The sequence below is a fragment of the Bos grunniens genome, chromosome 12 (genome assembly GCF_055505025.1).
Source record: "Bos grunniens cultivar Pamir isolate PY7600 chromosome 12, Bosgru_T2T1.0, whole genome shotgun sequence".
NCBI classification, from domain to species: domain Eukaryota; kingdom Metazoa; phylum Chordata; class Mammalia; order Artiodactyla; family Bovidae; genus Bos; species Bos grunniens.
In genome coordinates, this window is record NC_141176.1 from 72061820 (window position 1) to 72076513 (window position 14694).

Below are 14694 nucleotides of genomic sequence, written 5' to 3' on the forward strand. Positions count from 1 at the left end.
TAATACTGTTACTAGACATGTTACACTGAATTTGTAATTAACCACTTCTTTATACCTACATGGATAGCTGAGGCATCTGGATTCCTGATCTGTGATGCCCCCTCACTCATCTCTCTGGTAACACCTGCTGACTCCTGATAGTTTGAGATGCAGATCCTACTCTCTGAGCCTCAAATAGTTTCATCTGTTAAAAATAGCAATGCCTGCCTCAAAGGGCTACTGAGTGTGTCACAAGAGCTGATACCTAGAAGGTTCTTATCAGACTGTTGGGTGCATTCACACCCACTGAGGACCACCTATAGTTTTATTTCCTTGGAAGGGAAAGCATTCCCTGCTGTTTCAACAAGTTTCAAGGAAAGGAGCTTAATCCTAACAAATCAATAACATTTATCTTGAAAAGTATCCTTGACACAAAGGCCTCTGTATTTTCACTATTTCAGACATTTCTACTTGTGATTGGTGTGGTGGGTGTGATGGTGGCTGCAATTCCTTGGACTGGTATACCTGTGATTCCCCTTGGCATCATCTTCATTTTTCTTCGGCGGTATTTCTTAGAGACATCACGAGATGTGAAACGCTTGGAATGTACAAGTGAGTACCGGGTCTCTCAGGTTGGGAGGGCAGTGCAGGCTGTCTTCCATTCATATTGCAATTAAACAGACCCCTGAAATTCTTCAGACTGTTCTGTGGAATTTCTCACTGTTAACATTAGGTGATTGAAAGTTATGACCCATGAGAGTAGGTTTGGCCCTTAAAGCACCATTTCTGTCTTATTCATGACATACTTCCTAACACAGAGTATCCACTTTATTAATACTATTTTTGAAAGTATTTCATTATGTTAGAACTATCATAGAAGGAAAATATGTACCAAAGCTTTCTTATCCATTTGTCTGCTGATGGACATCTAGGTGGCTTCCATGTCCTGACTATTATAAACAGTGCTGCGATGAACATTGGGGTACACGTGTCTCTTTCAAATCTGGTTTCCTCGGTGTGTATGCCCAGCAGTGGGATTGCTGGGTCGTATGGCAGTTCTATTTCCAGTTTTTTAAGGAATCTCCACACTGTTCTCCATAGTGGCTGGACTAGTTTGCATTCCCACCAACAGTGTAAGAGGGTTCCCTTTTCTCCACACCCTCTCCAGCATTTATTGCTTGTAGACTTTTGGATCGTAGCCATTCTGACTGGCGTGATATGGTACCTCATAGTGGTTTTGATTTGCATTTCTCTGATAATGAGTGATGTTGAGCATCTTTTCATGTGTTTGTTAGCCATCTGTATGTCTTCTTTGGAGAAATGTCTATTTAGTTCTGTGGCCCATTTTTTGACTGGGTCATTTATTTTTCTGGAGTTGAGCTGTAGGAGTTGCTTATATATTTTTGAGATTAGTTGTTTGTCAGATGCTTCATTTGCTATTATTTTCTCCCATTCTGAAGGCTGCCTTTTCACCTTGCTAATATTTTCCTTTGTTGTGCAGAAGCTTTTAAGTTTAATTAGGTCCTATTTGTTTATTTTTGCTTTTATTTCCAGTATTCTGTGAGGTGGGTCATAGAGGATCTTGCTATGATGTATGTCAGAGAGTGTTTTGCCTATGTTTTCCTCTAGGAGTTTTATAGTTTCTGGTATTACATTTAGATCTTTAATCCATTTTGAGTTTATTTTTGTGTATGGTGATTTTTGAAAAATACATTCTTTCATATATTCTAGTAAGTTGTAGTTGTTAAAAGTATTGCAAAAAGATGTGTGTTAGTCACTAAGTCATGTCTGACTCTTTGCGACTGCGTGGACTGTAGCCCACCAGTCTCTTCTGTCCATGGAATTCCCCAGGCAAGAATACTGGAGTGGGTAGCCGATCCTTTCTCCAGACAATCTTCCTGACCCAGGGATTGAACCCAGGTCTCCTGCATTGCTGGTCAATTCTTTAATGTCTAAGCCACCAGGGAAGCCCTGCTGAAAAGATAAGCCCTGTTATTTTCAGGTTTGCTCTTTGTCATTGTCAGTATTTGGGGTGACATCACACTGTGTACCCCTTTTTCAAAGCTATTCATATAAATGATGCTGAAAATAATTCCCTAGGAGAACACAGGAGTGGGGTCAGTTCAGTTGCATTTAGTTGATTACTCCATTCAGCTTGTTAATTTTAGAATAATGGGGAACAGAGGCATTCCTGGTGGTCCTGTGATTAAGACTCTGTGCTTCCACTGTGGGGGCCACCACTTCAGTCCTTGGTTGGGAAACCAGATCCTGTAAGGTGCAGCAAAAAAACAGAATGATGGGGACACATTTTATGATTAATTATTCTGTTCAACAGGTAATCACAGATGATGAAATAATCAACTTTTTCTCTTATTATTCATCAATATTAAAACAAAAATAAGGAAAATAGATTGTTATATATTTTAAAAACTTATAAAAACAATAGCCAAAAAGTAATGAGAGAATATGTTTGTATCAGAGACCTCAACCATAAATAATTACTGTAAATTTATACCAACTTAACCTTCTAGAAACTAAGCCAAGAACAGACACATATTGAGTCTCATGCTTCTCTGTATCTACTAAGTGGAAAAAAATCTCAGTTCATCCAATCAAAGGAGGTGTTTTTTTTGTGTGTGTGGCATTTTATGTTTTGTTTTTAATAATAAACAATTGAGGTACTTACCTTTATTTGCAAAAAGGATAGTGATCATCAGTTTCATAAAGTCTGTAGAAGACATTTTCACTCATCAAGAGAAGCAGCTAACCTCCTGTGAGGTCGAGATTGGGGAGGTGTTTGGATGGATGGGAGCAGTACAGTCCAGGTGTGTGTCATTCTCCTATATGACTGGGTAGGATGGTAGGACCTGGAGAGGCAGGAGAGGAAGTGATGAGTTACATCCAGTCTTCTGCGTAGACAAGGCTTCAGATGTTTTACGATCTGAGACCACTTTTGAAATGAGTCATTCAACTGTCTTGTTGCCAAGCAGGTCTCTGGTACCTTGAGAGAGGGGTTGTTTCAGAAGAATATTTGACAGAATTTTTGCCTGGGGCAAGGGCCATTTCCCATTCATATGGAAGTGGAGAAATGGGCTCCTTTGGAGGCTTTTGTCAAGAAGCAGTACAGGATTTTCTCAGTATTTGATCTGGAGATTCTGAGAACCTTGGCACTATTACTGTGGAATATTTGGATTTTTTGCACCCAGTAGGCTGAAACAAGGGAGACAATACATTTAATCCAGGTACCGCATCCTGCACACCTCAGATAACCACATGTGGTGACCAGTTGACTAGAATGTTTGTGTTCTCTGTCTGGGTGGTAGTGGTGGGTGGGTGGGGTGTTCAGTCCCTCAGTCGTGTCCGACTCTTTGACCCATCAGACTGCAGCATGGCAGGCTTCCCTGTCCTTCACCATCTCCCAGAGTTTGCTCAAACTCGTGTCCATTGAGTTGGTGATGCCATCCAACCATCTCATCCTAGGGCTGAGTGGATGGTCAACTGACCCCCAGCCCAGGCTGTCCTCCTCCAGCTCAGGGCTTCCCACCCTCTCTGAGCCCCAGTGTCTCTCAGGAGGAAGCCTGCTCCTTCCTTCCTTATTGAACTGGGAACACTAAACACAAGAGGAGGTTCCATGTCTTTACCTGTTTGTACCTCAACCCCTCCAAACATGCAGTGCCCAGGTGCACGTCGGTACTGACTGAACTGTCACTAGACAGGCATTCAAATCCTGGACTCAGGAGTGGGGACCTGAGAACAGTGTGGAGTTTCCCCCTTGATCCTTTCCCCATCATTTTATAAAATCTCTGCTCCCTCCTGTAAGATACATTACTAACTTTCCGTAAACAACCTTGTTGTACTAACAGGACTTCTCTAGGAGACGCACAGGTAACAAAGTGATGTCAGTATTTTTTTCTGATACAGCACAAGTTATGACTCATCTCAGACAGAGGTCACAGGCTCACTGTCTGCTCCTGACAACAGCAAGTTACAGCCTCGTTCACGGTGGGGAATGAGAACCATAAGGGGTCCTCCCTGCCCTGCAGCCTGCAGCCCACCTGTTCTCTAATGGGCAGGAGCCTGACCCTGGTTCTCGTGGTCAGTGTGCTCTTAGAGAAGATGGCAGGAAACGAATGGTCCATGATGTGACACCAGACCCCAAACCTACATTAAGGCATTCAAAAGAGAATGGATACTAAGGCCACTGTCGGATTCTAAAAAGGTGATGTGAGTGTCACATGCCACAGTGACCTCAGAACACCAAGACAGGTGTCCAGCAGGCAGATATAAAAACATCCACAGGTTCCTGGAGCAGAAGTCAAGACAATTCAAAGGCTCCTCATCTTCTGGGTCCTGAGGGCACAAGAGCGGTGCAGTACCAGGTGCTCTGTGACCCGCACAGAGGCTCTTGGCACAGATTCAGGGGGAGGCCCAGGATGGGGGAGACGGCAGACTGTCCCCTCCCCTTGCTCGTCTCACCCTGTCCTGTGTCTGGCTCTGGTGCAGGGTGGGGGATGTACTGACTCTATCCCAGCCCTTAGGTTACTCATCTAAGGAGGAGATGGTCCACAGGTAGCTCAACAAAATTCAGTGTGGTGAGGATTCTAATGAGTAATTAAATTTTAAAATGCTACTGATTCAAAAATTAGTGAACAGTAATTACTCACCCATGAAATGTTGCCATTTGCAGCAACATTGATGGACTTAGGGAATATTATTATTAGTAAAATAAGTCAGAGAAAGATAAATACGATATCACTTATATATGGAATCTGAAAATAATACAAACGAATCTGTATACAAAATAGAAATAGACTCATATACATAGAAAACAAACTTACAGTTGCCAAAGGGGATTGGGAGAGAGGGAAGAACAAATTAGAAGTATAGGATTAATAGACACACTGCTATTAATGTGTAAAATAGAAAACAACAAGGAACTACTGTAAAGCACAGGGAATTTTATTCAATATCTTGTAATAACCTGTAATTGAATATAATAAAAAAATAACTGAATGACTGACTATACTATATACTTGAAACTAGCACATTATTGTAAATCAACTGTACTTCAATATATATTTTAAAAATTGTGAACAATTTCCACCTGGTGACATGCCAGAAAAATTTGGAGGGAGGCGTGTTTGAGAGGATCCTGATGAAAGAACAAGAATTTTTTATCTAAATCTAGCTGTGATTTGAATTTGATCAAAGATAGTTTCAAGGCGAATCTTTCATTCCCAGGTCATTAAAGTGAAGCTTGGTGTGAGCAGGAGTTTGAGGGTCACATGGAGGATTCCTTTTGGTGGGACATGTGACCACAGAGCCTGGGAGGTGGTGGTTTCCTCGCATCCAGCCTCCCTGACATTCTGTGTCGTGTGTCTGTCTCTGCTTCCCCAGCACGGAGCCCGGTATTTTCCCACTTATCATCTTCTCTCCAGGGACTCTGGACCATCCGGGCATACAAAGCTGAACACAAGTTTCAGAAACTGTTTGACGCACTCCAGGATTTGCACTCAGGTATGTCAGTTTCTGGAGATGATTTCAGAGATGAGATTTGCTGCCTTCTGAGACCTGACCTTCTCAGGTGGCCTGGCTACTTCTACCTCTCTCTGTGTCACCCGTCATCCCCCTCTGCACACCTGCCTCCCCACCCTTCCTCTCAGCATCCCTCTGTCTGTCCCTCTTCCCCATCACCCATGCTTTTCTCCCCTGACTGGCTCGCTTTGTCCTTGCGTCACTGTGCCCTGTAGACTTCTGTCTCTTTAGGGCAAGAGTCAACAAACTTTTCTTTTTTTGTGAAGATCCAGATAGAAAATATTATAGGCTTTGTGTGCTATACTATCTGTTGTAACTACTCACCTTTGCTGTTGTAGCACAACACAGGCAAAGATAATACATCAGAAAATGGCTGTAGATGTGTTCCAATGAAACTTTATTTACAAAACCAGGTGGTGGCTGTTCTTGCCCTCCAGGCTGTGGTTTGCTGACTCTTTTCAGAGCATGGAGAGTGGCAAATGTGATTGAGGAAATAATTTCCTGATTTGCCTCCCACTTGATTATGTTTTTATCAGTGAAGTTTTTTCCCTAAGTAGAAAATTCAGAATTTCCTCTAAGTCTATAAAATCCAAGCCAAACTTTCTAATCATTATTGTATTTTGACAACAAAAATGGCATTTTGAAAGTCACATGAAGATCCTGTTAGCTGATGGTCACATACACTCTGGCTCCTAAGAATAAACACTACAGGGCCCTGTAGTGAGGGCAGAAGGTGCTGGAATCAAAGTGTGAGCTGTGCTTTCTGCTGTATGAGAGCTGGAAACAGTCGGCCCTGTGAGAGGATGATCTTCACACTGAGGCCCAGCACTGCAGGAAAGGCACTGATGAGGCAATTTTCCATCTTCCTTCTTGTGATCCTGTTTCTGTTGATAACCTGTGGGTTGATGTTTTCCATGCATGCTTCCTGGACTGATTCCTGTGTGTCCCATACATTGTCTTGTGTTAGAACCTAGTTTTCTGGAATCTTCAGGTTCCTTGGGTGTGTAACTTTGCTGTTCTACCTGTGTAAAATCTTCTGTAGCTCAACTGAGAAAATGTTCTTCCTCATGAGAAGCAGCTATAGTGATTTTTCTGTTTATGTATTGCACTTACTATGGTTCACAAATCCAGAGGCTTGGTTCCTGCTTTTGACCACGTCCCAATGGCTCGCTGTGTATCTGGATGTCATCTGTGCCATCTTTGTCACTGTTGTTGCCTTTGGGACCCTGATCCTGGTACAATGTAAGTACAGATGTGAATATTTGTGATATGGTTACAGTTTATAGCTTTGTTTGTAGTTATTAAACTCTTGTCATCTAATATATACACTCTTTGGTTCTAATGAATTGTATTAAAGTGTCTGCAGTATATAACTCCACAGTGAGGTCCTTGTGAAGTCATTTGTGTCTTGATGAGGACTTTTATCTGTTTTTTTTTCATTTACTTATTTATTTACAGTAGGCCCTTTTTGAGGCCATTTTAAAAAATTGATTGGCTTATGGTTGATTTACAATGTGTTAGCTTCAGGTATATAGCCAAGTGAATCTGTTATACATATATCCACTTTTTTAAAGATTCTTTTTCCATACCCCATTAACATGTATTTTTTTTTTAGTAATTTGCATTTTGATTAATACTTCAAGTGAATTGTCCTTTAGAAAAGAATTTCTGGTTTTGACTTTAGGAATCTGCAGGAGTAAAGACCAGGTATGAACGTGCCTGCTCCAGCAGACCTGTGGTGCCCTGGGCCCCTGCCATTCTTTCATTTTTATTTTCAGTTTTATTAGGGTATAGTTCATTTACACTGTTGTCTTAGTTTCCAATGTATAGCAAAGTCAATCTGCTATGCATATACATATATCCACTCTTTTTTAGGTTCTTTCCCAGGTAGGTCATTACCGAGTTCTCTGTACTTCACAATAGTTTCTTATTAGTTATCTATTTTAATATTTTATCTATAGTAGTATGTATGTGTCAATCCCAGTCTTCCAATTTATCCCTCCCCTCCCTTATCCCCTGGTAACCATAAGTTTATTTTCTACATCTGTTACTCTACTTCTGTTTTGTAGATAAGTTCATTTGTAGCCTTTTGTTATATTCCATATATAAGCAATATCATATTCTGTTTTTCTCTGTCTGACTTACTTCACTCAGTATGAAAATCTCTAGGCCCAGCCGTGCTGCTGCAAATGGTATTATTTCACCTTTTGCTATGGCTGGGTAATATTCCATTGTATGTATGATAGCACATCTTCCTTATCCATTGGTCTATTGATGGATATTTAGGTTGCTTCCATGTCCTGGCATTGTAAATAGTGCTGCAGTGAACATAAGGGAGAATGTATCTTTTGGTATTATGGTTTTCACTGGATATACGCCCAGGAGTGGGACTGCTTGATCACATGGTAGCTCTATTTTTAGTTTTTAAAGGCACCTCCATATTTTTTCCATAGTGGCTTTACCAGTTTACATTCCCACCAACAGTGTTGGAAGGTTCCCTTTTCTCCACATCCTCTCCAGTACTTATTTTTTTGATGATGGTCATTCTGACTGATGTGAGGTGAAACCTCATGGTAGATTTTTGCTTTTTTTTTTCATTTTTATTTTCACTGTAGTTTTGATATACATTTCTCTAATAATTAGAGATGTTGACCATCTTTTCATGTGTTTTTTGGTCATCTGTGTATCTTCTTTGGAAACTGTCTCTCTTAATCTTCTGCCCATTTTTTTTTATTTTGTTGTTTATTTATTTATTGATATTGAACTGCATGAGTTGTTTGTATATTTTGGAGAGTAATCCTTTGTAAGTTACTTAGTTTGCAAGTATTTACCCCCATTCTACAGCTTGGAGTTGGTATTTTTTATGTTTTTTTTTTTTTTTTTTTGCTGTGCAAAACCTTTTAAGATTAATTGGGTCCCATTAGTTTATGTTTTATTTTATTTTCATTACTGTAGGAGGTGCTGCAGTTTATGTCATAGTTCTCCATATGTTTTCGTGTAAGAGTTTTGTAGTGTTTGGTCTTAAATTTATGTCTGTAATCCATTTTGTGTTTATTTTTGTGTATGGTGCTAGGGAAAGTTCTAATTTTATTCTTTTAAAAGTAGCTGTTTAGTTTTCCCATCACCACTTATTGAAGAGACTGTCTTTTCTCCATTGTATATTCTTGCTTCCTTTCTCATAGGTGACACAGGTGCGTGGATTTGTCTCTGGGCTTTCTGTCCTATTCTGTTGATCTGTATTTCTGATTTTGGTTACTGTAGCTTTGTAGTATAGTCTGAAGACAGGGAGCATGATTCCTCCTAGCTTCATTTTTCTTCTTTGTTTTTCTCAAGATTACATTGGCTATTCATGGTATTTTGTGTTTCCATACAAAATATAAACTGTTTTGTTCTAAATCTGTGAAAAATGCCATTGGTAATTTGGTAGGGATTGCACTGAATCTGTAGATTGCTTAAGTAGTTTGTTTGTTTATAGTAAGTCTTCATGGATATCGTTTATCTTTTTATCTTTCGTTGAATGGGTTGAGGTCTACATAACTGTAGCAAGATGACCTTATGAACATTCCAGGTAGTGTCCTGTAGTTGGATAGAGAGAACCAAGTTTACTATTAAGCTTTCTGTACAGCTTAGGTTTTAGGTTTTAGCTTTAGGGCTACTTGGATCTCTTGATTGTAGGGGTCTGGTACACTGGTGTGAGAAAGAGTCTCTGCAGCAAAAACACTATCCTCACTGCTGTGTGGGTCCCAGATGAGCAGTTGTTGGAATGTGTGGCATGAATTCACCATCCCTCACTATTCCATAGCAATAACCCTGAATCACAGTCTTTAATAACGCAAAAATGAGAGTAATTTTTTAAATTTAAAAGCAGTGCCTTGTTTTACAAAATCCATTGCCTCGTTTTTGTGATTTCAACTGCAGCTACATTGGACGTAGAAAGTGAAATTACATAATGGTAATTGAAGCATAAGGAGAAAAAAATTGAACAATGACATCCTTACCTGTATTATACTGTCAAGTGTATCTCAATCCAGGTGAGATTAATGCGATAAAGGACGGAAATGGTAAGGACCTAAGAGAAGTAGAAGAGATTAGGAAGAGATGGCATGAATACACAGAAGAACTGTAGAAAAAAGTTCTTAGTGACATGGATAACCATGATGATGTGGTCACTCACCTAAGCCAGACATCCTGAACTGTAAACTCAAGTGGGCCTTAACTTCAAAGCATTATACGAACAAAGCTAGTGAAGGTAATGGAATTCCAGCTGAGCAATTTAAAATCCTAAAAGATGATTCTGTTGAAGTGCTGCACTCAATATATCAACAAATTTGGAAAACTCAACAGTGGCCACAGGATTGGAAAAGGTCAGTTTTCATTCCAATCCCAAAGAAAGGCAATGCCAAAGAATGTTCAAACTATCATATAATTGCACTCATTTTGCATGCTAGTAAGGTTATATGCAAATTCCTTCAAACAAGACTTAAGCAGTGCATGAACCAGAAACTTCCAGCTGGACAAGCTGGGTTTACAAAAGGCAGAGGAACCAGAAATGAAATTGCCAATATTCCCTGGATCATAGAGAAATCAAGGGAATTCCAGAAAAACATCTGCTTCATTTACTGCGTGAAAGGCTTTGACTGTGTAGATCACAACAAACTGTGGAAAATTCTAAAAGAGATAGGAATACCAGACCATCTTACCCGTCTCCTGAGAAACCTGTATGCAAGTCAAGAAGAAACAGTTAGAACTGGACAAGGAACAATGGAGTGCTTCAAAACTGGAGAAGGAGAATGACAAGGCTGTATATTGTCACTATGTTTATTTGACTTCTATGCAGAGTACATCATGCAAAATGCTGGGCTGGATGAAGCACAAGCTGGAATCAAGATTTCTGGGAGAAATATAAATAACCTCAGATATGCAGATGATACCACTCTAATGACAGAAAGTGAACAGCCTCTTGGGGAAAGTGACAGAGCAGAGTGAGAAAGCTGGCTAAAAACTCAGCATTCAAAAAATTAAGATCATGATATCCGGTCCCATCTGGGGAAAAATTGAAAGCAGTGACAGGTTTTATTTTCTTGGGTTCCAGAAATCACTTCAAACTGTGACTGCAGCCATGAATGAAAAGATGTTTGCTTCTTGGAAGGAAAGCTATGACAAATCTAGACAGAATATTACAAAGCAGAGACATCACTTTGCCAACAAAGATCCATATAATGAAAGCTATATTTTTTACAGTAGTCATGTAAGAGTTGTCAACAGATGTTAAGAGTTGGACCATTAAAAAGACTGAGGGCCGAAGAATTGATGCTTTCAAGTTGTGGTGTTGGAGAAGACTGTTGAGAGTCCCTTGGACTGTAAGGAGATCAAACCAGTAAATCCTAAAGGAAATCAATCCTGAATATTCACTGGAAGGCTGATGCTGAAGCCGAAGCTCTAATACTTTGACCACCTGATGCGAAGTCCTAACCCATTAGAGAAGACCCTGATAAAGGGAAAGATTGAAGGCAGGAGGAGAAGGGGGTGGCAGAGGATGAGATGATTGGATGACATCGCTGACTCAATGGACATGAGTTTGAGCAAACTCTGGGAGATAACGAAGGACAGGGAAGCCTGGTGTGCTGCAGTCCATGATGACACAGAGTCAGACATGACTTAGTACTGAAGAACAACTTTGTTCAGTTCAGTTCAGTTCAGTTCAGTTTAATCGCTCAGTCGTGTCTGACTCTTTGTGACTCCATGGACCGCAGCCTACCAGGCCTCTCTGTCCATTGCCAACTCCTGGAGTTTACTCAAACTCATGTCCATCAAGTTGGTGATACCATCCAACCATCTCATCCTCTGTCGTCTAACAACTTTGCTAGTTCTTTCTAAATTCATCGTATTTTTTTTAAATTTACTTATTTATTTGGCTGTACTGGGTCTTAGTTGGGACATGCAGGATCTTCAGTCTTAGTTGTAACAGGCAGGACTTTAGTTGCAGCATGTGAACTCTTAGTTGTGGCATATGGAATCTGTCTAGTTTCCTGACCAGGGATTGAACCTGGGCCCCCTGTGTCAGGACCTCAGGGTCTTAGCTATTGAACCATCAGGAAAGTCCCTCATAGTGTGTGTGTGTGTGTGTTTAACTTTATTATTGTCTTATACAACAGAAATAATATTATGAGTAACACTATCATTACATGCAAATGATTTAAATATTATAAAGGAGTCCTCTCACTATTGTGTATAAAATAGATAACTAAAAAGACCTACTGTATAGCACAGGGAACTCTAATACCCTTTAATAACATATGTGGGAAAATAATTTTTAAAGAGCAGATTACATATATGTCTGGCTAATTCACTTTACACATGAAACTAACACAACTTTGTAAATCAACTATATTCCAATAAAAATTGTAAAAATAAAATAGTCTTCTTTGTAGAGTACAGAAGGATTTGTGTAAGGGGTTGAGAAGTAGATTGACTTTATCCTTCTTCTTCCTCATTTAGCTTTGGATGCTGGGCATGTTGGCCTGGTGCTGTCGCTCACCATCACACTTACCAGTATGTTCCAGTGGTGCGTCAGGCAAAGTGTGGAAGTTGAGAACATGGTGATGTTTATCTTTCTGTTCTTAGCCTTTTCAAGTATCCTTGCTGTTATATGACATAAAAGCAACTCTTATGTAAAATAAAATTTTTATTTTTACATTCCCCTCCATCTTCTTAAGGGCTTCCCTGGTGGCTCAGATGGTAAAGAATCCTCCTGCAATGCAAGAGCCACAAGAGACTCAAGTCCGATCCCTGGGTTGGGAAGATCCCCTGGAAAGGGAAATGGCTACTCCAGTATTCTTGCCTGGAGAATCCCCATGGACAGAGGAGCCTGACAGTCTACAGTCCATGGGGTTGCAAAGAGTGAGGCATGACTGAGCAACTTTCACTTTCCATGTGCTTAAAATTAATGTAAAATAAATATATATACATATTTTTCTCAGTCATGTGTATGCCATGTCAGAAGGTTTTGTATTCATCACAAACTGTCTTCAAATCTGTAGAAGGGAGGTTCTGAAATTCTGGAGACAATATAAGCTAATTTCTTAGCAGCTTGTTTGTATTTGTTTCTTAATGGGTAATTCCTCATTTTTGGTAAAAGAAAATAATCTAGCATTTTGAAGTTTATTTAATTACTATGTTTCTCCACCCCTCCCCCATTTTATTATGTATTCTTGTGTGTGTTGAACACTGAATTTGCTGGTGGCCCTTCTTCCTGGTAGGATAGGCTCTCTCTCAGAATGTGCTCTCTAAGGTGTGGGGTCATGGTTGTTTAGAAGACCTTAATCATTGTGTAAATTATACACTTTTGAATATTTGTACCTTTTCCTAAAGGGAGAAAAACAATAAAAATGAAATTTTTCCATGTCTTTCTTCTAACAGCGTAGAAGTACTCAAAGTCACTCAGTTGTGTCTGACTCTTTGAGACCCCTTGGACTATACAGTCCATGGAATTCTCCAGGCCAGAATACTGGAGTGGTAGCCTTTCCCTTCTCCAGGGGATCTTCCCAACCCAGGGATCAAACCCAGGTCACTCGCATTGCAGGAGGATTCTTTATCAGCTGAGCCACAAGGCAAGCCCAAGAATACTGGAGTGGGTAGCCTATCCCTTCTTCAGGGGAACTTCCCAACCCAGGAATCGAACCAGGGTCTCCTACATGGCAGGCGGATTCTTTATGAACTGAGCTATCAGGGAAGCTCATAATAGAATAGAAAATGACTGATTATTAAAATGAGGTTTGATGACCATCTAATTCTGTTCATTTGTAACATGTCGCCCTTCTGTGGCCACACAGTACTAATTGGTGTCCAAAAGTATTCTTTTCTTTGAAGAAAATCTTTTTTTTTTTTTTTTTAAATTCAGATGTGAAAGGAGGATCAATAAAATTTTACATGCATTTCTTTAATTTTTTAACTTTAATATAAAATTGAAGTAGACATATGTAAAAGTGTAGAAGATGATGAACAAGTTTGCAAATCACCCAAGGCCTCATCAGACTCCTACTTCTGTCCTTTGTGGATGCTGAGACTTGGGATGTTCTGAACCATATAAAAGCAGAAGGTTTGATTTACAGTCTCTGAATAGCCATAAACAAGACCCTCTGATACTAACTCATATGATCTCATATGTGTTTCAGATGATTTCAGTAGAAAGGGTGATTGAATACACAGACCTTGAGAAAGAAGCGCCCTGGGAACTTGAGTATCGTCCACCTCCATCCTGGCCCAATAAGGGAATGATTTCCTTTAACTATGTGAACTTCAGGCATAAGTCGGACGGGCGTCTGGTATTGAAGAACCTGTATCCAGACTTTCACCCAAGACAAAAGGTTAGTTTAAGCCATTTGCCTTTTTAAAATCCAGCTAAGGATTTAGCACCACATCTGCTCTTGGCTTCTTTGTCAGTGTGTCAGGGAGACTCTGTTCCTAATGGATGCAGATTAGATCAGTGACACTGTGGGTGAATCTTTCTTGGAAACTGACCTTGGAATTGGGATACCAGGAAATTTTTTCCCTGTGTCGTGAGCTCCCTCATGATGGCTGGTGGGCCCTGCAATCCAGGGCTTCATCTTAGCCTGACCCAGGACACTATATATGACACCTGATTATTCATACAAAGTCTGGGACTTTTCATACAAATGTCTGGGATTATTCATACAAAGTCTTCCTGATCCTAACTCCAATATCTCATTCCTTTCCATCTTTTCTTATTTGTATTTCTGAAATCTCCTCCTCCTCTGATGGTACCCCCTGATTGCAGCCTCCTTCTCTGTCCCTTAGGCCTTCCTATAGCCTTGTCCTCCACTCACTCACACTGAGCTGCCATGCTCCTACCCTCCTCCCAAAGACTGCTTCTTTCTTTAACATAGATCTGATCCTTACTGGGCTGTGTGAGCTGCTGCTGGAATCATAGCATAGCCTCAAGCCCATTCCAGAAGGGGCTGTGGAGTGAGCTTGTGTCCACCAGAGAAGAGCCTCAATAATGACCCAGTCAGGAGTGAGCAATCATGGTATCAGTTGGAGGCAAGGTCTAGAGATTGGCCCAAAGTCAAAAGCAAATTGATTGGAGCAGAGAAGATCCGTGTGGGAAGAGAGGCTTGTGACCTGGACCAGTCAGCATCCATGTCTGCTTGTGATGTTCCT

General features: G+C 40.3%; 1 protein-coding gene across 1 annotated transcript in view; it reads left to right on the top strand.

The window, feature by feature from the left end:
- The window catches only part of LOC147361882 (ATP-binding cassette sub-family C member 4-like), a 115995-nt gene extending 101652 nt beyond the window's left edge, over nt 1-14343 (top strand). Inside the window, exons 12-16 of the mRNA XM_086328423.1 lie at nt 5418-5496; nt 6646-6756; nt 12013-12113; nt 13689-13880; nt 14332-14343. Of these exons, the coding sequence (XP_086184549.1) occupies nt 5418-5496; nt 6646-6756; nt 12013-12113; nt 13689-13880; nt 14332-14343 (495 nt within the window). The remainder of the gene's footprint in view (nt 1-5417; nt 5497-6645; nt 6757-12012; nt 12114-13688; nt 13881-14331) is intronic.
- The last annotated feature ends 351 nt before the right edge of the window (nt 14344-14694 follow it).